Below are 22,167 nucleotides of genomic sequence, written 5' to 3'. Positions count from 1 at the left end.
GAGGGTGAGGAACTTGTCCAAGGTCACCCAGCTAGAAAGTGACAGAGCAAGAATTTTTGACCATATATGTCTGTCTGATTGCAAAGTCTGTGCTTTTCCACACCATGCATACTCTTTGTCACTGTTGGTTGCTTGATTCAGATTTCCCTGAGTGTTATTCACTGTGACATCCTTGGGGTCCTCCTTTCTCAGTGGTAGAAAACCTTCCTGTTAATCAGAGAGCAGAGGATAATCTCTCTGGCCAAGGTATTCAGGGCTGGGCTCCTCTGAGCCCAGGGAGTTGGCTGAGATGGGAACACGCCAAGCTCTGTGTGTTCCTCCTACCCCTGTTTCCTCATCTCTGCTATCCCTTCACTGCCTCACAACTTCCTTCTCTTGTTTTTTCCCTGGAGAACATTCTCTCTAGATGATCAGGGGGCCCTGGAGCTGCAGGTCTGATAGCTCTTGATGGAGTTGGTAAGAAAATGGAGCCACAGATCAGCAAGAGTCCGGACTGTAGACGGACCCCCTATGCCTGCCCCCTGCAGCTCGCATACTCCCGGTGGATTCTTCCTGTACTCTTCCTCCTCCCCATCCCCCAATCAGAATTCAGGCTTTAGAGCTCCTGAGCCCTTAGGCTAAGCCCCACCCCTCTCCCAGCATCTTGAAGTTTAGGGGCTGCTTCAAGTGAGAGATTCCCAAGCAGGGGTGTGTTGGAGAGACTTCTGGGGGCAGCCGGTCCTGGGAGCATGCGGGAAAGGTGATCACTGCCGCTGTCTCCAAGGACATTGATTGAGCTTCCTAGGAGACCCTCTGCCCTTTCCCCCCCTCCCAGCAGCCCAGGCGAGCAGGGACCAAGCTTGCTTATTGTCACCTGACGCTGGGCAGCCACTGATCCCATTGGTGGAGCCAGATTCGGTCTGGCTCTTTCGTTCTTTCTCGCCTTCTCTGCCTCTCTCTCCTCCACGCCGCTTTGATTTCGCTCTCGCTTCTCTCCCGGCTAGGAGCATTGCCTCTCCAGGGGCAGAAGCGTTGCGCTGCAGAGTCAAACGGGAGCTGCCAGCGGGGCATGGAAGAAGCCTCCTTGGCAGCCACGAGAGGAGCTAGGGGAGCAAGAGAGTGCTGCTGCCTGTGACCTAGACCCCGGCTGCTGCCCCTCTGCCCGAGGAGCACGTCCACACAGAGGTCCTCCGTTCCCTCCCGTCCAGATCTCCCTCTGCAGAGCCCGGCGGAGCCAGGTGAGTGTTCTTCCTCCCCAGAACATCCTGCTGTCAATCCGGAGACGTGGCCAGGGGCTAGGAGCTGGGGGCACCAGGGTCCCGCCACTGCCCGCGGTGCCCACCTGGAGTGCCGCGGACGACGACCTTGTCCCCTTTCCCCTGGGCCCTCAGCAGAGGGGTTCACAGCTGGACCCAGTCCCCGGGGCAGCAATGCCACCCGTGACCATTCTGCTGCAGTCCGCGATGCCACCGGGGACGGGGTGGGGGCGACGCGTTCCCTCTGGCATGCGGTGGCTGCTCTGAACAGGCACGGGCGGCCTGGGGTCACCAGTGTGTATGGCGTGAGTGCTTGCTTGTCAGGGGACTAGAGGCTTGCTTGCGTACATAGTTCTGTCTGCCTGTACTTGTGTTCATGCATGGTGTGTCTGGAAACATACGTTTCTTTTGCATGTGAGGTCCATGTGTGGGGGACCAGTTATCTGAGTAGCTTGGGGGCTGTGTGGGCTGGGGGTGATGTGAGGCAGTATATTTCTGGGATGGACATATCACTTGTCACGTGTGTGGGAGTGCTTATTGTTGGGGGAGGGGAACGCATGCAACCAGAGGGTTTCTAGGTGGGGAGGCACAACTCCGGAGCAGGAGGAGGGATGGAGGTGGAGAGAGTGGGCAGAAACCTCTGTCCATAGGCAGGTCCACCTGCGTAGGTGCGCAAACCTGTTGGCATGAGAAGGATGGGGCTGGCAGAACCTGGCAGAGACAAACACATTCTCCAAGTCTGTGGCTTTGAGCCCGGAGGAGCCGTGAGCGAGAATACCAGAATATGGGCAGAGGTTGACGTGTGTGCGAATACACACGTGTGTGCAAGCAGGCGGAGGTGGCACGCATGCATGTTAGTGCCTGTGGCCTCCTTTCTTCCCCAAATATGGCTTGTGGGAAGGCGTGTGTGCATACGTGTGTGTGAGAGCCTGAGGATGTGAACATGCGTGGGTTTGTGTGGAGGTGCCAGCTTGTGGAGAGCCAGCTGTAGGACATTCTTAGAATGCAGAAGGTGGTGGAGGGGACCCGAGTGCATAGGTGAGTGAGGAGGACAAGGATGTCTGAGGAGGTGTGTGCAGCCATGTGCGGCAGGCGTGGGTGGGCAGACCCAGTGCGTGTGCCTCCGCGTGTGGGTGTGTGTAAATGCTTGTCTTGGGGTGGATTACATGGGACCATGGGTGCTGTCTCAGCCTGTCCATCAAACCCTGCCTTTCCCCATCATCTGGGCTTAGAGACCCGGGTACACGCCCACCCTTGGTCCTCTCGGCTTTGTTGTTCTCCCAGTGTCACTCACAGTCACCCCCCAAAGCTAGCATGGGCTCCCCAAAGCTAGATCTGAGCTCCCCTAGAACTGGAGGGAGGAAAGGAAGAGCCAGGTGCTGGAGACCCCACCACCAAACACGGCTGCCCCGCCTCTGGGAGGGGTATGAGAACAGGAGTGGGGGGCAGGGCTGGGTGTCCGCCCTCGGGGTCAGTGTAGACTGCATCCCGTGTGGGTGGAAGATGGCCCCTCGGGCCCTCTGGGGGATGTGCTTGTGTGTGTCTGCGTTGGTGTGCATGGGTGCATGTGTGTGGGTGCATTTGAGGGGGCACATGTGTGTCTCCCAGGGAGCTCCTCACTGGAAGCCCGAGGGATGGCAACTTCCCCCTGCTCCACACCTGTCCCCATGAATTACCAACTGGTTTATTATCACACAGTTGTTTCTAGACACTCATCCCATTCTGTTTGATTCGGGGGTGGACCTGGTAGCAACACCGTGCTTATTTACCGTAGGATTCCCATACACGGAGCCACTGGCATTTGGCTGTATTTTATCGCAGGCAGGCACACAATTTAGGGTAGAAAGCTAAGATGAAACAAGGACTCAGGTGACATCCTAGGACTGGTAGGAGCCATCATCCATATTCTTCACCCTGTACCTGCCACCCAGGCGGCCCATGGGTTAATTTAGAGGTGCCGGGCTCTGGAGCAGGGCTAACTGACAGGAGAGTGTGGGTTGGATCTTATGAGAGCTATAATTAGAAGTACCTGCTTTCGAAGGCACAAGGTGCCCTCACCATTAGCACCTGGGTGAGGGAGAGAGACAGGGAGAAAAGGAGATGACACCCCAGAAATCTGAGTGTGCTGACACTGGGCTTGAGGAAGGCAGGAGCTCCGCGGGGGACAGAGAATGCACCCCGGGGCAGAGTCCGATCATGTGCTCTTGGCCCAGAGACAGGCCCCCCCACCTCCTCCTCCCTCGCAGTTCCCCACCCTGTTCCCCAGAGGTCCTCTGAGCCAGGCCAAAGCCAAGGCCAGAGCCAGCTCGTCCCAGTTACAGTAGGTGACAATGATGATGTGTGGTCCTTTCAGACCCGGAACAGCAGCCGGGGCAGAAAGAGTGAGGAGGGGGGTGAGAGAGAAGGCAGTTCCTTGAAAGGGAAGGATGGAAAGAGGAAAAATAAACAGCAGTAGAGCCGTGAGCACCTGGGCATACACAAGCACACACCACGTGTACCACGAATCACACACACGCACACACACACACACACACACGCACACACACGCACACACACACACACACAAGGGGACATAACCTTAGCTTAAAGATAAAGAGCTTAGACTCTGGATTCAGACCTGCATTCCAATCACTTTCCAGCGGAGTGGCCTTTGGCATCTTAGTACCACCCTCCACCCCCGACCTCAGCTACTTAATCAGTAAAATAGGGATAATGATAATAATAATTGTGAGGCTTGCATGAGATGATGTTTGTGAAATTATTAGCAGGTAGTTGGCCTGCAAGAGATGTAAAGGTTAAAAACTAGTCATTGAAGAGTCAAGTAAGCACAGGATCTGCTGAAAGAAAAAGAAAAAAAAAATGGAGTTGAAAAGTTACAGGTGCAAGAGAGCCATGGCCTGCCGCCCCTCCTGCCACCAGTGGATCCACTCATCTCCACGGCGCTGTGCTCCCAGCCCCTTCGTGGTGATCCCTGCTGAGTCACCCCCAGGGTGGAGGGGGCCTGGGCTCGAGCGCCCTGGCACCCAGGCCTCTGGGCTGCCAGTGCCCCCTGCCCGCTGAGCCCTCACCCCGTCTCCAGTGGGTGCTTCCCACCGCTCCTACGCCTCCTTGCACTGTTCTCTCCAGCACCCCCCTTCTCTTTTCACGCCTGCTGGCTGAGGGCCCCCTCCTCGGCTCCATCTGCTGCAAATCTGTCCCGCCCCGCGTCTGCAGCATTCCCACTGCCTCCGCCACCTGTCAGGTGCCGTCTGCTCTGCAGACCCTCTGCAGACAGCCAAGAGCCCCCCCAGGGGGCCCCCAGCCCACCTTTGGCCGCACCCCTCCAGCCCTCCCCATGGCATCTTCCCATCAGATCCGGCAAGGCAGGTACAAGTGAAGGCTCCTCAAGGTTCCACCTAGCAAGGGATGGTGGGAGCAAGGCATTCTAGAAGGTTCCGTGGCGGGGAGGGAGGTACTGAATCTTCTCTTCCTGCAGTCCTCACAGAAGCCAACCCAGTGGGGAGCATGGAGCTGCTGTCCACGCCCCACAGCATCGAGGTCAACAATATCACCTGCGACTCATTCCGCATCTCCTGGGCCATGGAGAACAGCGACCTGGAGAGGGTCACCCACTACTTCATCGACCTGAACAAGAAGGAGAATAAGAACTCCAACAAGTTCAAGCACCGGGTGAGCGCAGGCTGCCCAGCGCGCCTCCTCCCAGAGTCTGCTCTCCAAGGAGGCAGGCTGACAGGATGCCTAGAGGGGAGTGTTGGGCATTGGAGAGGCCTGACCCCAGCCCAGCTCCTACTGGGTAATCTTGGGCAAGTTTAACCTCTCTCTTCCCCCAGTAAAAAGGGAATAATAATAATAATGCCAGCTTGTGAGAGGCTTCATGGAGGTAATTGTCTGTGTGGTGTTCCACTTGGGCCCAGCCCACCATGAAGAGCACTACCAGCATCTGATTGGACCTTCCCACGGGGCGGGAAGACCCAGGGTGCAGCCACAGACATCACACCTGGGGATGTCTCAGGGGTCCGACAAAGCCCCTAACTCAGGAAGCAGCCTTGTTGTTGATGGGGTGGGCCTTGGGCAGAGGTGGGGCCCATTGCTTGGTCCTCAAGCCCCTGAGGGGCGGTTTTCCAGGTGGCGCTAGTGGTAAAGAACCTGCCTGCCAATGCAGGAGACGGAAGAGACGCGGGTTCGATCCCTGGGTGGGGAAGATCCCCTGGAGGAGGGCATGGCAACCCACTCCAGTATTCTTGCCTGGAGAATCCCCATGGACAGAGGAGCCTGGCGGGCTACAGTCCATGGGGTCGCAAGGAGTCGGACATGACTTAGTGACCGAGCACACACACGCACGCGGGCCCTCGTGATCCTCTCTGCCCTCACCCTCTGGCCTATCCTTCACTGGGTTTAGAAAAGAGATGGTGTGGTGAGTCCTCTGATGGCTGGGGTGTCCTTTCCCTGGGTTAGAGCTAGTGTGGGGGCAGGCAGGAGGAAGGCTCCCATCTTCTCGAACTGGTGAGCTGGCAGCGAGGCAGGGGGAAGAGTGAGGTGGGAAGGAGCTGGTTCCCACGACGACCGCATCGTATGGGTTACTCACCCTCTCTTTCTTTGGAACTGGCTCTCCGATCTGGGTGTCTTTTGGCAGGCCAGTTGCCACGGTGACGTGAATGTTCAACACCACCCCCTTAACCCTCCTCCCCCTAAAGAAGAAGGCATATTTTCCCTTCCTCCCTGGCTTCTCAGCATTTGCCGTTGCCGTGGAGACGGCGCTGCACTGTGCAGCGCTCTCGAAGTGTCCCTCGAAAATGAAGGTCTCGCCGCCCTCAACTTTGCGGGCCTCCGCCCCAGTGGCCTTTCTCCTCCGTTCCCAAGAGAACGGGCATCAGGGGTTAAGGGGGTGGAGGCTGGGGAGGGTCTGTACGGCCTTCCCAATGGCCACTGCTTGCTTCTGCAGGAAAATGGTGGCCAGGGCACTGAGCCATTGCGTCCTGGAGACTCCGGCTGTCTTCAACAGGAAGGTGGCCATCGGGGAGTGGGAGGCCTGGGGGGATGCCAAGGGTGGACGTGACCTCCAGTGTGACTCTTGGCTCTCTGCACCTCACTTCTCAGGATGTCCCCACCAAGCTTGTTGCCAAGGCTGTGCCGCTGCCCATGACAGTGAGGGGCCACTGGTTCCTGAGTCCCCGCACCGAGTACAGTGTGGCGGTGCAGACTGCCGTGAAGCAGAGCGACGGGGAGTACCTGGTGTCTGGCTGGAGCGAGACGGTCGAGTTCTGCACTGGGGGTGAGGTTCTGCTGTCCGGCTGCTTTGGCTGGTTTAGCGATGGTCAGGAGGGGGCTTCCTCTTAACCCAGCACACACTTAGCAACTCCTGCTGGATGTGGGCACCACACTCTGGCTGACACCGTGGAGGAGACCCACTCCTGCCACCCCAAAGCCTGCAGTCTGATGCAGGAGGCACATGCAAGCACTGCTAATTGCATTGACCGTACCACTTCTGGAAAGGGGTGGAGTTACTTCTCTGGCCTGGGGCAAGCATAAGTGTGGGAAATCACACATAACATAAATTTACCACCTTAACCATTTTTCAACGTACAGTCCAGCAGGATTAAGTATGTTCATGTTGGCATGCAATCCATGTCTACAAAGTTTTCATCTTCCCAAGCTTGAAACATTATGCCCCCTTAAACAACAACTTCCTTTCCCCCTCATTAAATGCCCCAGAAACCACCCTCACTCTTTTTGTAAATTTGACAACTCTCAGTATCTCATATGGGATTTCCCTGGTGGCTCAGACAGTAAAGAATCTGCTTCCCAATGCAGGAGACCTGGGTTCAATATCTAGGTCGGGAAGATGCCCTGGAGGAGGGAATGGCAACCCACTCCAGTATTCTTGCCTGGAGAGTCCCATGGACAGAGGAGCCTGGCTAGCTACAGTCCAGTATCTCATACGAGAGGAATCACACAATATTTGCACTTCTGTGACTGGCTTATTCATTTGGCAAAATGTCTTCAAGATTCATCCGTGTTGTAGCATGTGTCAGAATTTCTTTCCTTTTTAAGGCTCAATAACATCCCATTGTATGGATGGACCACATTTTGTTTATTGATCATTGGTTGATGGACACTTGGTGGGACCATCACATTTTGTTTGTCTTGAGCTTCCACTCAGCCTTGGAAAATGGTCCCGCAAACTCGCCTATTAGCTTGCAAACTCCACCATGAACAGACACTGGGGCTTCTGCGTATTGGGTCACTGGTGACCCAGGATCTGCCCCACAATCTTCCATTCTTTTGTTGTCCACGTGAGAATTGCTCCAGATCTTCCCCCGTCACAAGGAAGGGGCAGGAACATCCTTAGCCTCAGGCCTCAGAGGCTGCTGACTCCATCCTCTGCCAAGGCGTGTGCCCCAGCTCTCCTTGACCTGCCTTTCTCTTTTGAGTGGTGTTTTTTCCCATAACTTGGCTGCAAAACCCCACTCTGGAGGTGCTCCTGCACCTTGCACGGAAAGTCTCTTGGTGTACCCCAGAACTCTACATGCAGTGGGAGTCCATTCAAACTGGGGAGCTGGGGATGGCTGCAATCCAGTTCCTCCTTCTCTTGTCAATGCAGCGCCCTGGCCAGGGCTGCATTAGCAAGGAGGAAAGGGCAGCTTTTCCTGCTTCATTCAAAGGTGCTGTCTAGATGAGCAGCAGCCCTGCCTGGACCCCGCGGCCCTAGCCTCTGGCCCTGGCCCAGCCAGTCCAGTTTTACCATCCTGTTTCCAGGCTTCCTCCTTTCTCCTGGGATGCTTAGGCAGAGTCATTGCCCCTGACCCTGGGCTAAGCCTTCCCCTCAGTTGTCTGCAGTTTCCCCCTCAGTTATTGTTCTGTTGCTAAGTCGTGTCCGACTCTTTGCAACCCCAAGGACAGCAGCATGCCAGTCTTTGCTGTCCTTAATGATCTCCCTGAGTTTTCTCAAACTCATGTCCATTGAGTCAGTGATGCCATCCAATCATGTCATTCTCTGTCACCCCTTTCTCCTCCTGCCTCCGATCTTTCCCAGCATCAGGATCTTTTCCAGTGAGTTGTCTCTTCACATCAGGTGGCCAACGTATTGGAGCTTCAGCATCAGTCCTTCCAACAAATATTCAGGGTTGATTTCCTTTAGGATTGACTGGTTTGATCTCCTTGCCGTCCTGAAATTACACCTGACTTCCATATGGTGGTGTGGACAGGCTCATACCTGCTGGATTTGAGGGGCTCTCCCCAAAGGACCTCAGATTCTTTCCTCTCAATCTTTTGCCTCTTGGTTCTCTTTTCACATGAGAATGGTCTGGGATTACAGACTCTGGGTCCCTCGACATGACTGTATAACTGGGCAGCCCTCTGCCCTTTTCTAATGCAGAGCCCTGAGTCCGTGGTCACAGGGCACTGAGGCGACAGGACAGACAGCCCCCAGCTACCCACGTCCCAGCCAGGCCAGGCGGTCCTTTCTGGTCCACGGCGCTGTGACTGCCTGGTCTCCCCTGCACCCTGAGGACAGAGGTGGCTGACGTTCCCGGTGGGCAGTGAGTGATCTGAGGGGGAGGCTGTGACGCCCCGCCTGGCCCTCAGCTCACCCTCCTGGGCTCTTGCAGATTATGCCAAGGAGCACCTGGCCCAGCTACAGGAGAAGGCTGAGCAGATCGCAGGCCGCATGCTCCGCTTCTCCGTCTTCTACCGCAACCATCACAAGGAATACTTCCAGCATGCCAGGTACGGCCCGCCCTGGACTTCCTGCCCCGGCTCTGCCCACTACCCTGGCCCTCTGATGTCACCCCCACCCTGGTAGTTGCCAGACCCTCCTCTGGTGTCCTCACCACCCCCCATTTCCCAGGCTGGTTCTGGGGGGATGTTGGGCTCCAGAGAAGGAAAGGGGCTTCAGAATGGTGCTGCCTGGAGGCACTGCACTGACAGGCCTGAGTGAATGAGGTCCTGGGGTTAATCCTCCTTTCAGAGAGGCCCTTTTGCTGAGCTCTAAGGCTGCAGGGGGCACAGTGGTAAAGAATTCACTTGCCAATGCAGGAGACACAGGAGACGTGGGTTTGATCCCTGGGTCAGGAGGGTCCCCTGGAGGAGGAAATGGCAACCCACTCCAATATCCCTGCCTGGGAAATCCCATGGACAGAGGAGCCTGGCGGGCTACAGTCCATGGGGTCACAAAGAGCTGGACGTGACTGAGCGCACATGCGCACAAGGCTACAGGTCGGCTGTCCCTCCAATTCGGGCCCTGGTGTCAAGGGAGGTGGTGAGGGGAACACAGAGTGAGAGGATGCTGAGCAGGAAGGGTCGTGATCTTCAAACTGTGTGCTGGGAAGCCTGCAGGCTCCGGGGAAGGATCTCGGGGCATCCTCGGGTGGTGCTGAAGGGTTAGTGAGGAACTCAGAGGACAAGGCCGGGTGAGCCCTGCCCCCATCATCCAGCCAGGGCCCAGCTTCAGGTCTGTTACCTCTGCCTGCCTGTGTATAATTTCCTTGGGGGATACAAGAGGGGTTCTGTTTGAATGTTTGAGGTATTTTTAAAATGTCTGAAAATTGGTGATCTGATCCAACACCCTCAGCCTACAAATGGGGAGACTGAGGCCCAGAGGGCCAGCAGGTCCAGGGGCTGCCCATACACTCTTCGCTGCCTGATACCACTCCAAGTCCTTGTCCTTCTAAGGCTGGGCCAGCGCAAGCTGCCACTGTTACTGTTTTTATCACTGCAGTCAGCTGGGGTGGGGCGTTCTGACCTGACCCCAGGGGGTTCTTCTGTGTTTGTTCTAAAGAAGGGAGGCAGTAGGTGAGTGGGGAGGACACTGGCCCAGTTTGGGCTCATCTATCAGCAAGCAAGGGAGAGACACAGAGCATCCATGTACGCTGGAATATAAAGATGAATAGGGACTTCTCTGGTGGGCCAGTGGTTAAGATTCCATGATAGCACTGCAGGGTTCAATCCCTGGTCAGGGAACTAAGATCCCTGCATGTTGTAGAGTGTAGCCAAAAAAAAAAAAGAATAAAGGCATAGCCCCCACTCCTGCAAACCTGAGTCTATCAAGGGGACAGTACAGCCAGAGGGAATGTAGTAAGTGTGTGTGATTGCTGAGTAAAGTTCAGTGCCCTGCACATAGTAAGCAGTCAAAGTTTTGTTGAATACAAGTGTTTGCTGTTCCTGGAAGGTTTTTGTTTTTTTTTAATATTTATTTGGCTGCCTCTTAGTTGCCTCATGTGGGATATTTTCTTGCAGTGTGCAGACTCTCTAGTTGTAGTGCACAGGTTTAGTTGCCCCGAGGCCCATGGGATTTTAGTTCCCCAACTAGGGATTGAGCCCACACCCCCTGCATTGGAAGGCGGATTCTTAACCACTGGACCACCAGGGAAGTCCCTGGAAGGTTTTAGAGGAGAAGGGACGGGACACCTGTTTTGGACTTTGAAGAATGGTTAGAAGTTTGCCAGATCAGGTGGGAGAAGGTGGAAAAGGCAATTCAGGCAGAGGGAAGAGGCAGGAGAGACCTGGGGTGGGGCTCTTGCATGGCTGTTACCTGTGCATGTGGGGGTGGTGGGAGGTGGGGCCAGAAAGACCAGATCTTCCCGATCTTGCTTTTTGTGCAAGCCCCATCAACAGGGTTTTAATCTGGGGAGTGGCAGGTTCAAATCTCTCCTCCGTGAAGGAGTGGGCTGGATCAGCCCCATCTCCAGGGCCCTCCCTTCTCTTGCCTTCTGGAATGTTCTATTTGTGACTGGTGGAGGCGGTAGCTGGTGGGAGAACTGGGAGCTGGACTGACTTCCTTCTTGGTCACACCACAGCCGCCAAGCCTCAGTCCAGCTAACCAAAAGCGTTTTCTCTTCCTCTTGGCATTTATTTTTCCCCTGCGGTGGGCAGGACCCACTGCGGGAACATGCTGCAACCCTACCTGAAGGACAACAGCGGCAGCCACGGCTCCCCGACCAGCGGCATGCTCCACGGCGTCTTCTTCAGCTGCAACACAGAATTCAACACCGGCCAGCCCCCGCAGGACTCCCCCTACGGCCGCTGGCGCTTCCAGATCCCCGCCCAGCGCCTCTTCAACCCCAGCACCAACCTCTACTTTGCGGACTTCTACTGTATGTACACGGCCTACCACTACGCCATCCTGGTACTGGCCCCCAAGGGTTCCCTGGGGGACCGCTTCTGCCGCGACCGTCTGCCTCTCCTGGACATTGCCTGCAACAAGTTCCTGACCTGCAGCGTGGAGGACGGGGAGCTGGTCTTCCGCCATGCCCAGGACCTCATCCTGGAGATCATCTACACCGAGCCGGTCGACCTGTCCCTGGGCACCCTGGGGGAGATCAGCGGGCACCAGCTGATGAGCCTGTCTACCGCCGACGCCAAGAAGGACCCCAGCTGCAAGACCTGCAACATCAGCGTGGGCCGCTAGGAACTCCTGGGGAGCCAGGGAGTTAGGGAGAGATGGCAGGCAGGGTGGTGATGGGTGGCATAAGCGCAGGGAGCTGGCTTTCTCTCCCTTGCCCCCCTGCTCCCTCCACGCCATCCATCTCCCTCTTCCCTTCCCTTCCCCAGGGCACTAGAAGCAACGGAGGGTGGTCCCTTGGCAGGCATGGCCTACCCATGCCTGGCCGAATTGGGAAGGCTTCTTAGCCTCAGCAGGTTGGTGGGGAGGGCGGGTGGATTTCTGGAGACTTCCCCTTTCCCTTGGTTTCCCTGCCCTGCTATTTCTTGCCTCATCCCAGGCCTCCATCTTAGGAGACCTGCCCTCCTAGGGTTCTCCCACGGAAGCCTTCCCTCCAAAGACCCACCTGTAGCTTGCCTGCCTCCAGAGGTGAGCTGAGAGCTGTGGGCGTGTTCTTCCTTAGCCCCACCCACCCCATGAGGGCCAATCACAGAATGCCCCTCCCCCACGAGCCAGGCCCTGGGGGGGGGGGGCGTCCTACTGCAGGCCCCACCCTCTCCCTCTATAAATAGTCTCCTGCACCGCTGTGACCCCACCCCCACCCCCACTCCACACCGTTATTCGTTGCTCCGGAGCACCCTCTTCCTGCATGGGGAGAGCCGTCCCTCTCCTTCTCCACCTGCCCTCTAGAAAAGGGCCCTCTTTCTCTTGGCTTTGGGGGCACCTGGCTGCTGGGGGGGGGTCCCCTTCTTCTGCCTGGAGGTGGTATAAATCCCAGCGGACTTTCTCCCTTGCTCAGAGTGCTGGGGTGTGCCGTGGCGGCCACTGGGGTCGAGGAGGGGGCCAGAGACCCCTGAGACCCAGAGGGACCCCTCCCCCAGCTGGGAGTGGGAGCCTCATGCCGAGGGGACCCGGCGTGGGACTGGGAGCGAGGGCGTTCCCACAGGGCCCTGGTACCCCGCCTGGCTGCGCGCTTGCTCGCTCATGCTGCCGGGGCACCGCCGCTGCGCCGTGCCTGTGTGTCATCTGGACTGCGGCTTCCCCGCGCCACCCCCACCTGGCGCCCCCTCCCCCGGCACTGTTGGCTCCTCACCTCACGGCGAAGCCAGCCTCCTGGCGGAGGGCCCCTTCCCTGGGGAGCGCTTGTGAAGTCTTTCCTGGGCCACTCTATGTTTTCACCTCTTTCCTACTTTTGTGCGGGTCGTGGGAGTGCTGAGGGTGGACCGTAGATATGAGCAGACCTGGTGGGTGATGAGGAGAGGGGTCAACTAACGCATCCAGCTGTTTGAGGGGTGGAGAAGGATGTCAGGTGAAGGAGAGCAGCCCCCACAGTGACAGCGGACTTCTGTGATGAGAGACAGAAGGGGGCAGCAGGCCAACAAGGCCATATCTCAGTGAGCGGGCGAATGGGACAGCTGGTGGCCTCTTCTGTAGCCACGGGGAATGGTGTGGTCATCTGTGCTTTGGCCTGGATCAGGGCTGGGGGCCGAGGGAGGTGCATGGAGGAGAGGACGTGGGCCCCAGGCCCTTTCCCCTCTGCTGAGGGGGTGGCCCGCTGCCCTCCCCTGGCCCCGTGTCTGCCCTGGGCTGGGGGCACACCCACCTGTGCTGTGCTTGCATCAATAAACCACCATGGCCTGAGAGCCCTGCCTTTCCTTGGGCTCTGGGAAGGGAGGGGTGGACAAGCTGTAAAGTCACAGAGGAGCTCGGACAGGCCACCTGGAATCCTCTCCAAGGGTGTTCCGGACTCACTGTGGGAGGCAGGGCTCTGAGAGCAGAGCCACATCTCCAGCTTGGGAAGGACGTTGGAGGTCAACGTGGTGCTACTCTGCACTTTGCAGATGGGAAAGCTGAGGCCTCTTTGGGCAGAGCCTGCAGCAATCCGGAAGGGTGACCCAGGTCCAAGGCCCCCTGTTTGGAGCCCCTCCCCCTGCAGCCACCTGCACTGCATCAGCCCCACATGCCACTGAGCTCCCCTCCCCCAGAGCCCCAGTGTCCCCTCCCCAGCAGGGCTCCTCGTTTGTGGATCTGAGTCACCTCTGCGTCTGTTATTATGGACTTATTAAAATGATCCTCTGCTGGAGTGGAAAAGCTCCAGAAAAATTAGAGTCACCTCCCTGACACTGCTTGGCTCGGGGCCGAATGAACATGTGTCATCCAAAGCTTAGGACCTGGCCTCCTTGCACCAGGAAGGAAAGCTGAAGGGCAAATGCCACTTCCCAAGGGCCTACTATGTTCCCAGGCATCCGGCCAGGTGCTTTCACACACAACTCCTTTAGTCCTCCACCCTCTATGATTCCCATTTAACAGATGAAGAAACTGAGGCACAAGGAGGTTAAAAGGTTTGCCCGTGTCTAACAGCCAGTAGGTAGCAATGCCCGGGATTTGATTTAGAAGCTAGAATCTTCCTATTTCACTGCTGTCTCCCCAGTGTATGCCAGGAATCCCCTGGGACTGTAAGACACGGGTGGGGCAGATCTCTGTCACAGCCACCTTCAGAATGGTCTCCACAGAGCTTTTGGTCTATCAAGTCCATGCCTAGTTCCTGAATAACACCAGGGGGCGCTGTGGAGTCAAAAGTGCCAAGGAAGCTTATTTTAAAGGCGTAGTGGGAAATATTTAGATCCCAGGGTTCTAGGGTGGCTTCCCAGGTGGGACTAGTGGTAAAGAACCTTCCTGCCAATGCAGCAGACATAAGAGACATGGGTTTGATCCATGGGTCTGGAAGATTCCCTTTAGGAGGGCATGGTAACCCACTCCAGTATTCTTGCCTGGAGAATCCCATGGACAGAGGAGCCTGCCAGGCTGTAGTCCACGGGGTCACAAAGAGTCAGACACAACCGAAGTGACCTGGCATGCACAGGGTTCTAAGGATGGGGGCGGTGACCTCCAGGGCCCATCTTTCCTCCTCTGGGCAGGACCTGAGGGGTTTTCAGTGTCCCCAAGAGGGACAGGCTTCAATCTTCCTTTTGCAAATCCTTCGTGGGTTTCTTAGGAGAAAAGATTGGCTTCCAGGGTCCTCTTAGCAGAAGATGAAGAAGCCAGGTGAAGCAGGGGTGGTGGTGGGGTTGCATGTAGGTTTCCTCTGGAGAGCCTCTTCTTGCTTCTCCCCAGATGGCACTCCGGCACTGCTCCAGGCACCTGTCCAATAGAGCTGGGTCAGGTCATCTGCTGGCGTCTGCCCTGGGGTCCCTTTTGATCAGTGTCCCGCTAATCTGACCTGGTAGAAGGAGAAAGGTCTACATGTGCACACACACACACACGTACTGCTTCCCTGGGCTGGATATGGAAGACAGCCTTGGTGACTACAGAGAGCTGCAAGGTGAAGGGCAACCTCAGACTGCGGCAGCCACGGTCCAGCAAAGGGGCTCCAAGCTAGCCCTGCTCCCGTGCAGGCAGGGAGGGACAGTGAGGGGCTGGCCACCCAAGGGCACTTCCTGGTTACAGGTGGGGTATTTTGCTGTGCAGGCACAAACACAGACACACCCAGCACATGGACATGGGCTCACACACTCCTAACCCTCCACCACACACACATGCACACACACACGTGCACACACACACACAGACACACACGCAGTCTCCTCTGCCCAGACATATACCCATACTTCCCTATCTGTTCCTTTCCCCCTGGAGTAGCATCTTTCTTTTAATCCTGGATGGATGACAGGCCCCCTCCAAGGAAGTGGGAGAGAAGGCGCCAGTTCCGAGGACCCTCAGTTTCATCTGGCTTTGACATGCGTCTCTTCTCCATGTTAGGAAAGGAGGTGGTAGGGGTTCCAAGGAAGAGGACGAGGAGGGACCATTCCCCGAAATGGAGGGAGGCCTTCAGGAAGCTGAGCCGAGGTGATTGGCCATAAAACAGCTTGGCCGCAGCATCTGGAGGAGATTGGAACCAGATGTTCCTGGGATGGGGGAGGGGAGGGCTGGGAGGCTGGGAGGGAGCTGGAGCAGGAGAAGCAGACTGGTCAGCAAGGTTGGGGGTCTGGGTTGGGGGCCTCCTGACTCTGGGAGAAACATCTAGCTGCTCCCCAAGTCAGGCACTACTATTTTTGCAAACTGGGACAGCAGATCTCTTCACAGATTCTAGAATCAGCCTTGTGTGTGGGGACAGTCAAGCACAGGGTGTGACTTTGGGAGGTGCCCAGAAAGTCTACCAGCTTAGAAAGAAATACGTCGCCTGCCGCCCTGCGAGCCCTGCCCTGCTGTGGCATAAGCATTGCCCTTTCTGGCAGACAGATGGCGGTTCTGCGCTCAACTCCTAACGCACGACTGAGACTGGTGAACCCAGACGTTTCCTTTTAGCGCAGGAAGCGCGTCATCTGGGAACTGGAGAATTGTTCGGCAGCTGACAGGAAAAGAAGACCCATTTACAGAGTGCCTATTTGCTAGGCACTTTGACAGGTTCCCTTCAATGTGCATCTCTTCCTTTCTCTCTGTGTTATCATCTTTGGGGTCAAGACGAAGAAATCAAAGTTCAGAGCACTTAAATGACTCACCCAGGGACACACAGTCACCAAATGGGAAAGCTTGTATTCAAAATCGGCTATGTTCTTATTTTACCATATTTTATTTATTTTTAAACTTTTTTTGGCCATGCCTCTCAGCACGTGGGATTGTAGTTCCCTGACGAGGGACTGAACCTGCACTCCCTGCATTGAAAGCGCAGAGTCTTAGCCACTGGGCCGCCCAGGAAGTCCAGAAACTGGCTGTGTTACAGTCAGGCTTATAACTTCACAACTGACCGAGAAGCACGTGGCGTTAGAGTGCAGGGAAGGGAGAGAGGGGCAAGAAGGAGTTGGGGGCAGTGTGGGGTAGCCAACCTTCCTGCTTCTGCACTTGAGCCAACGGTTGGCCCTGGAAGCCCCCAGCTGCCTCAGGAGCCTGACTTTTGGAGACTGCACCCTGACAGGAAGGGTTGCTGGGAAAAGGTGACCGAGCGGGGAGCAGAGGCCCAGACAGGGGACAAACTGGCCAACATCACAGGGCAAAGCAAGGCAGAGCTAGGTCTCCTGACCCCCAGGCCAGGGCTGGCTGTGTCCTCCAGGGTTGGAGAAGTGCACCCAGAGGGGAGAGTCTGGGGCTCCAGGGTTTGGGGTTATCTCCACCTGGGTTTCCAGGCTGGGAGCGCCATCTGGGGCAGGATCATTCTAATTATTCTGCTGCTGGCCACACACTCAGGACCAGGGGACCTCAGGGGGATCTCAGGGGCTTGGGGACAGTTGGAGTTGGAAGGGTTCCGTCCTCTGACGTAGAATCACCTGAGCGGTTGGGCAGCTGCACTGAGGTTCATCTAGTCTCGAAACCTGCGAGCAGCCAGACGGTGAGGGTGGGCTGGGTCTGGAGAATCATTCATTAAGTTCTGGAATGTGTATCAATGGCCTGCTGCCAGCTCCCAATCAGCCTTCACTACCCAGAGGTAGCCTCCGGGAAGAGGGGCCCAGGGAAGATGGAGGGCCCAATCAGCACAGGCCCCTGGCTCATTAGAGGGGCCCGAGTCTATGGCAGTGATGGAGCCTAGGGATGGGTCCCCTGGGCAGCTGCGTGGGTTGGTCCTGACCTGCATCTGGCTGTGCTGACCTGCAGGGAGGACGGGGTACTCTCTGCCCTGCAGCCTGGACCTGGGCTAGGATCCTGGCTCCCTTCACCCATGTGGCTTGTGTACCAAGAGTGTGGTCCTCTGAGCTTCAGAGCAACCCGGGGGGCTGGCGAGGAGAGCTGGGACCACTGACAGTGAACTCTGCTGCAGAACTGGGCCCGGGTTGATTGGCAAAGTGTCCAGATGGGTGGCTCCAAATGGTTTGGGGGCCTTTCTGTTCTGTTCTTGGTCCTCTGGGCTGTCTGAACATTCTGGTCAGAGGAGGTGGAGGGTGTCCATGACATCACAGCCAGGGACCTCGCTGGCCCTCCCTCCATCATGCATCCCCCCCCCCCGCAGTCAGGACTAGAAGAGAGGGCTGCAGCCTGACGGCGGGGTCACATCAGCCTACTTGCACATGGGACACTAGCCGGTGTCTGGTTTCCATTGTTTAAAGGACCAGTATGGGAGGCAACATGCCACACTGTTCCCTGGGGGTGGGTCCCCCCACAGAGTCCAGATTTAGTATCTGGCACATCTGGCTCTGCTATAGGGAGAAGTCTAGGCGCAGGAAAAGACCCACAGTCCCACTGGAGGCCCTCAGGGAGCCCCAGGGCTTGGAGCAGACCGCTGGCTTGCTCTGGAATCTGGGAGTGGCCAGTCTAGGCAGGGAAGCTGGGTCCTCTATGGGTTTTCTTTCCCTGTGAGTTCCATGGAAAGTAGGGAGAGAGGGTCCTTTGAAAGGAAGGAGCAGGGATGTGGTTTCTCTCCTGCTGGCCTCAGGGGAGACAGGTCTGAGGTCCGTACCTCACTGTTGGCTGGGGAGGGAGAAGGCAGAGGCAGGAAGGAGAGGCCAGACATGACACCGTCATGGGTCACCTCGGGAGAGGGGGCCAGAGCTGGAATGTTTGTTCTGTGGCTGCCTAGCGTCTGGGTCTTGTCTCCCCGAAGAAAGATGGTCCTGAGGGGCCAGCACTCGGGGGTCTGACCTTCAGGAAGGAAGGCACTGGGAGCTGACTGATGGATCTGCTCTGGCTGATGATGGTACTCTGGGTCTGGATGGGCTCTTCTAGCCCACCACCCAGACCCAGAGATGGAAGACCCCGCTGGACACCGGCTGGACAGACACACGCCATCATCCCCTTGACATACCTCCTCCCTTCCCATTGCACAGCCGCTTTACAGAACGTTCCGTTCTGCCCATTGGGTTGTGTGGGAGGCTTATGAGGTACGGGGGCGCCTGCAGGCTCAAGTGTGCAAGGCATCCGTATCTCTGTGTGCCTGAGTGTGAAATCACACTCTCAGGGGCCCTGGAATCGAAGGCAGGAAGGGCAGCCGGCGAGCCCAGGTGTCCTGGCTATGCGCGGCCCCAGACTCACATCTGGAAGATGTGCGTCCAGCACCACCCACCTCCACCGCCACCCCCACATCCCAGACAGCCTCTGGCACAAGACACTGGCTGTAACACTTTCGGTTTATTGGCTGGGGTGCCCTGGTGTGGCTGACCAGCCGCTGGGCCTGAGAGAAGCCCTGTCTTGATGCCCCCACCCCCTCCCCTTCATCCTCCTGCTGCCATATGTGGCTCCTGTGGGATATGCAGGGAAACTCGAGCCCCAGGAAACAGGGGGAGGTGGGGGCTTCAAACAAAACCAAATCAGGGGAGGGGGAGGGGTGGGAAACGTACATTACAATGAAGATATGCCACTGGCTATACACAACAGAGTGCATGGAGATGGGCGGGGAACTTGGGCGGGTCCTCACACACCGGGCTGGGCCCCCAGAGAGGAATGGCCACTTCAAGTGTCTCAGGGCAAGCTCTGGCTCCCTGGCCTTGGCCCCTCACTCCCAGGGTTGGGGGCGACGGAGGAAGGGATCGTGGGGCAGCAGCTCATGTGGGAGTCCAGTGCCCCACCTCCCGAGGACAGCTTCACCGGGACCATCAGCCCGCAGGTCCTGGCACCCGGGGGACAGGGACGGGGTCCCCACTTTCCGCCTGCCCCCCGCTGTCCGGCTCAGGTGACCGAGGGCAGCAGGCCCCCCATCCCTGCCGTATGAGGGCAGCGGTCACTTTCTGCTGTGAAGAGTGTCTTGGAACTTGGTGCTGGTGTACCGCAGGTGGAAGCCTTTTTTGGTGATGGTGTCATCCGAGTGGAATTTCACCAGAACAGAGTCGCCCGCCGAGTACACTTCCTCAGGAGGCTGTTGGAGGAAAGGCGTGGGCATGAGGCTGAGGACTGGGGGCCGGGGCTGCTGTTTCCCTCCCCGAGTTCTCCTGCTATAAGGGAGGTGGGTGGCTCCAGACTCCCGCCAGGTTCCCCCAGTGCCTTGAAGCAGGTGGACTCTTGCAAGCTGGAGTTTAACGGGGCACTTGGAGTAGGGGGAGGGCTTCCCAGGTTGCTCTGGTGGTAAAGAATCCACATGCCAATGCAGGAGACACGGGTGTGATCTCTGGGTTGGGAGGATCCCCGGAGGAGGGCATGGCAACCCGCTGCAGCATTCTTGCCTGGAGACTCCCTTGGACAGAGGAGCCTGGCAGGCTACAGCCCACGGCATTACAAAGAGTCGGACACAACTGAAGCGACTTAGCCTGCACACTGGAGGAGGGGAGGTACTCGGGGCTGGTCTTAAGTTCAGAGTCACACTTCCTTTCCGTACCCAGTGCCTAACTAGTTAGTGGTGACGTCTCAGGCAATGCACTGCCCCTCTCCGGGCCTCACTCCCCTCAAAAGCAAACAGGAAGGAACAAATACTCTCTGCTTTCCAAGTCTAGAAAGGTAGGTAGAGGTGGCGGGGGCAGGGGAGACAAGAGGATGGCTGTGACAGGGTTTTGCAGAGGGAGTAATTTGTCAGCTGCCTTCTTGCAATCCGGCTGTCTCTTGGAGAAGGCAGGACAGCTGGGTCCCCCAGACCTGGACTCGGCCTCTCCCCTCCGCCCCTCCTTAGACGCGGGCCATGGTGGGCTCCAGGTGATGCCCTTTCCGAGGCTCCTGCAAGCCCCTCCTCGCCTCTGCGCGCAGTGACCCGCCCATGGAGCAGCAGCACACGGAGGCCCTGGCCTTCAAGGCCTGGAAAGGATCATTTCCGAGAACCTTGGGGATGTTTCCAGCAACCATGCCAGGAAGCCTTGACGGAACTGGGTTCCCTCTCCAGTCCCCTCCCGCTGGCTCCAGCCTGATGGCAGTCTCCGCTAAGAAGCCACCTGGGGACACCCGCTTTGGTGTGTGATTCACCCTAAGGTGTCAGGTCAAGGGAGATGCAAGGGGCAAAATGGGAGGGGGGGCACCTGGCGGCCCAGGGACCCGGAGAAGCTGGGCCCGGCCAGCAGGGGGGGCTGGTGCTCCATGTCCCCACTGGCGGCCCAGGGATCCGGAGCAGCTAGGCCCGGCCAGCAGGGGGCTGCATGCTCCGTGTCCCCATCCCCTCAACCCTCTCCCAGTCCTGTCCAGCCTTTGCCAGTTGACAAAGGCTGAAGCTCTGCTCCTAAGGGGAGATTGCACCCGCCAATGCTGGGTCCAGCAGCTGCTGCAGCTCCTGGAAAGATTAACCCTTTCTGGGGCACCCAAGCTGTCCTAGAGCACAGCCATGAGAGGCAGGGAAGCAGGAAGTGATGGGCAGGAGGGAATGTCTGAGTGTACATATGAGTGTGAGTACATGTGCCAAAGTGTGTGTGTGTATGTAGAATGGGGAGGGGAAGATGGCATTCTCTGAAGGAAGAGAGGATTAAAAAAGAAAAGAAAAGGAAAAAAAACCAAAGAATTCACAGGCTCTGCCTGGAGGAAAATAAATCCACCTCTGTGGTTTTCCTGTGACCTTAGTTAAAACCCCATCAAGCAAATTCTTGCCCACTGCCTCTGAAAGTGCCATTTTATGGTCCAAGAAATGATGCTCAGTGTCTGCTTGGACAGCAGCACCAATATGCTTTGGGACCAGCTGGCCTGTCACCAAGAAAAGAAACTGGCAGTGGAAGAGATGAGGGTATTGTTATGGCTCGGCTAGGATGACTGCCTAGTGCGGCTCGGCTCAGCCCTGGGCCCTGGCTCCTGCCCCAACCTCTGCCCTCATTCAGGGCCCTGCTCAGCTGCCTCTGGACCAGGGCAAGGGAATGAGGGAGTAGAGAGAACTCCAACCTCCTCCCCCAATGCAAAGTGCCTTGGAGACCCAACTGAAGTGGTGCTGAGCAGGCTTGGGTCAGGGTGGGGTCTATCCCAGAGGCTGCAGGAACCTCAGTGTCAGCCAGAAAGGACCTTGTTTCCTGGGTGGGGATGGCCCAAGGCCAGGTGGGCCTTTGTGAGCTGGGAGACCCACCAGGCTGGACCTCCGGCTCCTGCAAAGTGCCAGGCAGGGGCTGCTGCACACATCTGCAGAGGCACTGGGTCCCTGCACTGGGGTGAGGGGGTGGGGAGTGTGGGGGCCTCACCCCTGAGCCACAGTAGCGTCCCAGCCTGGGGGCAGTGCTGTCATAGCCGTCGAAGAGCTCCATGTAGTCATAGCCGCAGTCGGTCTCCTCTTCCACCTCGAAGGTCTGGAACACCAGCTCCACGCCGTAGCCTTCCTCGGCTACGATGACCCACTCACAGTCCACTCCCCCTGGGTAGTTATTGTCACCAAACTGGGCATGGGAGTAAAGGTCCTTGGTCTTCACCTCTGCCCGAACCTGGCCACCACACTCTAGAGGGAGGAGGGGGACACAAGGTCGGCTGCCGCCCGGGAGCACAGTCATGGCCCAGGCACTGTCCCTCCCCACGTGCAGCCCTCCTGGCCGGATGGAGGCCCTGGGACAGCGCCACATGGCTAGAGATAGGTGGGTTTGGACCCAGCCCAGGACTTGGCCTGGGACTAGTGCCCTGCTGCTCTCTCTCTGGACAGATGCCCACGGAGGCCCGGGGACGCAGCGGGTGAAAGGCCGCTCTCCGTGGAAGCCCCAGGGAGGATGCACTTGTTGAAAGAGAACATTGCTAATTTGCTCCAGCTGATAG

At 57.4% G+C, this 22,167-nt stretch overlaps 2 protein-coding genes across 3 annotated transcripts in view; one reads left to right on the top strand and one right to left on the bottom strand.

Moving 5' to 3' along the window:
- Positions 1-351: 351 nt before the first annotated feature.
- LOC122432064 (phytanoyl-CoA 2-hydroxylase interacting protein) lies at positions 352-13,256 on the top strand. 2 transcript variants are annotated; one of them, XM_043453795.1, is made up of 6 exons: positions 352-456; positions 984-1,217; positions 4,711-4,904; positions 6,333-6,507; positions 8,843-8,960; positions 11,106-13,256. In XM_043453795.1, exons 3-6 carry the CDS (start codon positions 4,740-4,742, stop codon positions 11,638-11,640), a joined length of 993 nt encoding a protein of 330 aa, XP_043309730.1. In that variant the 5' UTR covers positions 352-456; positions 984-1,217; positions 4,711-4,739; the 3' UTR covers positions 11,641-13,256. The 2 variants fall into 2 exon arrangements, with proteins under 2 accessions (XP_043309730.1, XP_043309731.1); XM_043453796.1 differs by lacking the exon at positions 352-456 and adding an exon at positions 688-739.
- A 5,390-nt stretch (positions 13,257-18,646) lies between these two features.
- Positions 18,647-22,167, bottom strand: part of BMP1 (bone morphogenetic protein 1) — a 45,684-nt gene continuing 42,163 nt past the window's right edge. The window contains exons 19-20 of the mRNA XM_043452880.1: positions 21,609-21,859; positions 18,647-19,390 (exon numbers count right to left, since the gene is read on the bottom strand). Coding sequence (XP_043308815.1) covers positions 19,256-19,390; positions 21,609-21,859 — 386 coding nt within the window. The 3' untranslated portion in view covers positions 18,647-19,255. The remainder of the gene's footprint in view (positions 19,391-21,608; positions 21,860-22,167) is intronic.

The sequence above is a fragment of the Cervus canadensis genome, chromosome 30 (assembly GCF_019320065.1).
Source record: "Cervus canadensis isolate Bull #8, Minnesota chromosome 30, ASM1932006v1, whole genome shotgun sequence".
Lineage (NCBI taxonomy): Eukaryota > Metazoa > Chordata > Mammalia > Artiodactyla > Cervidae > Cervus > Cervus canadensis.
Note: the sequence above shows the minus strand (reverse complement) of the source record. Positions and strands in the feature narration are given on the sequence as shown.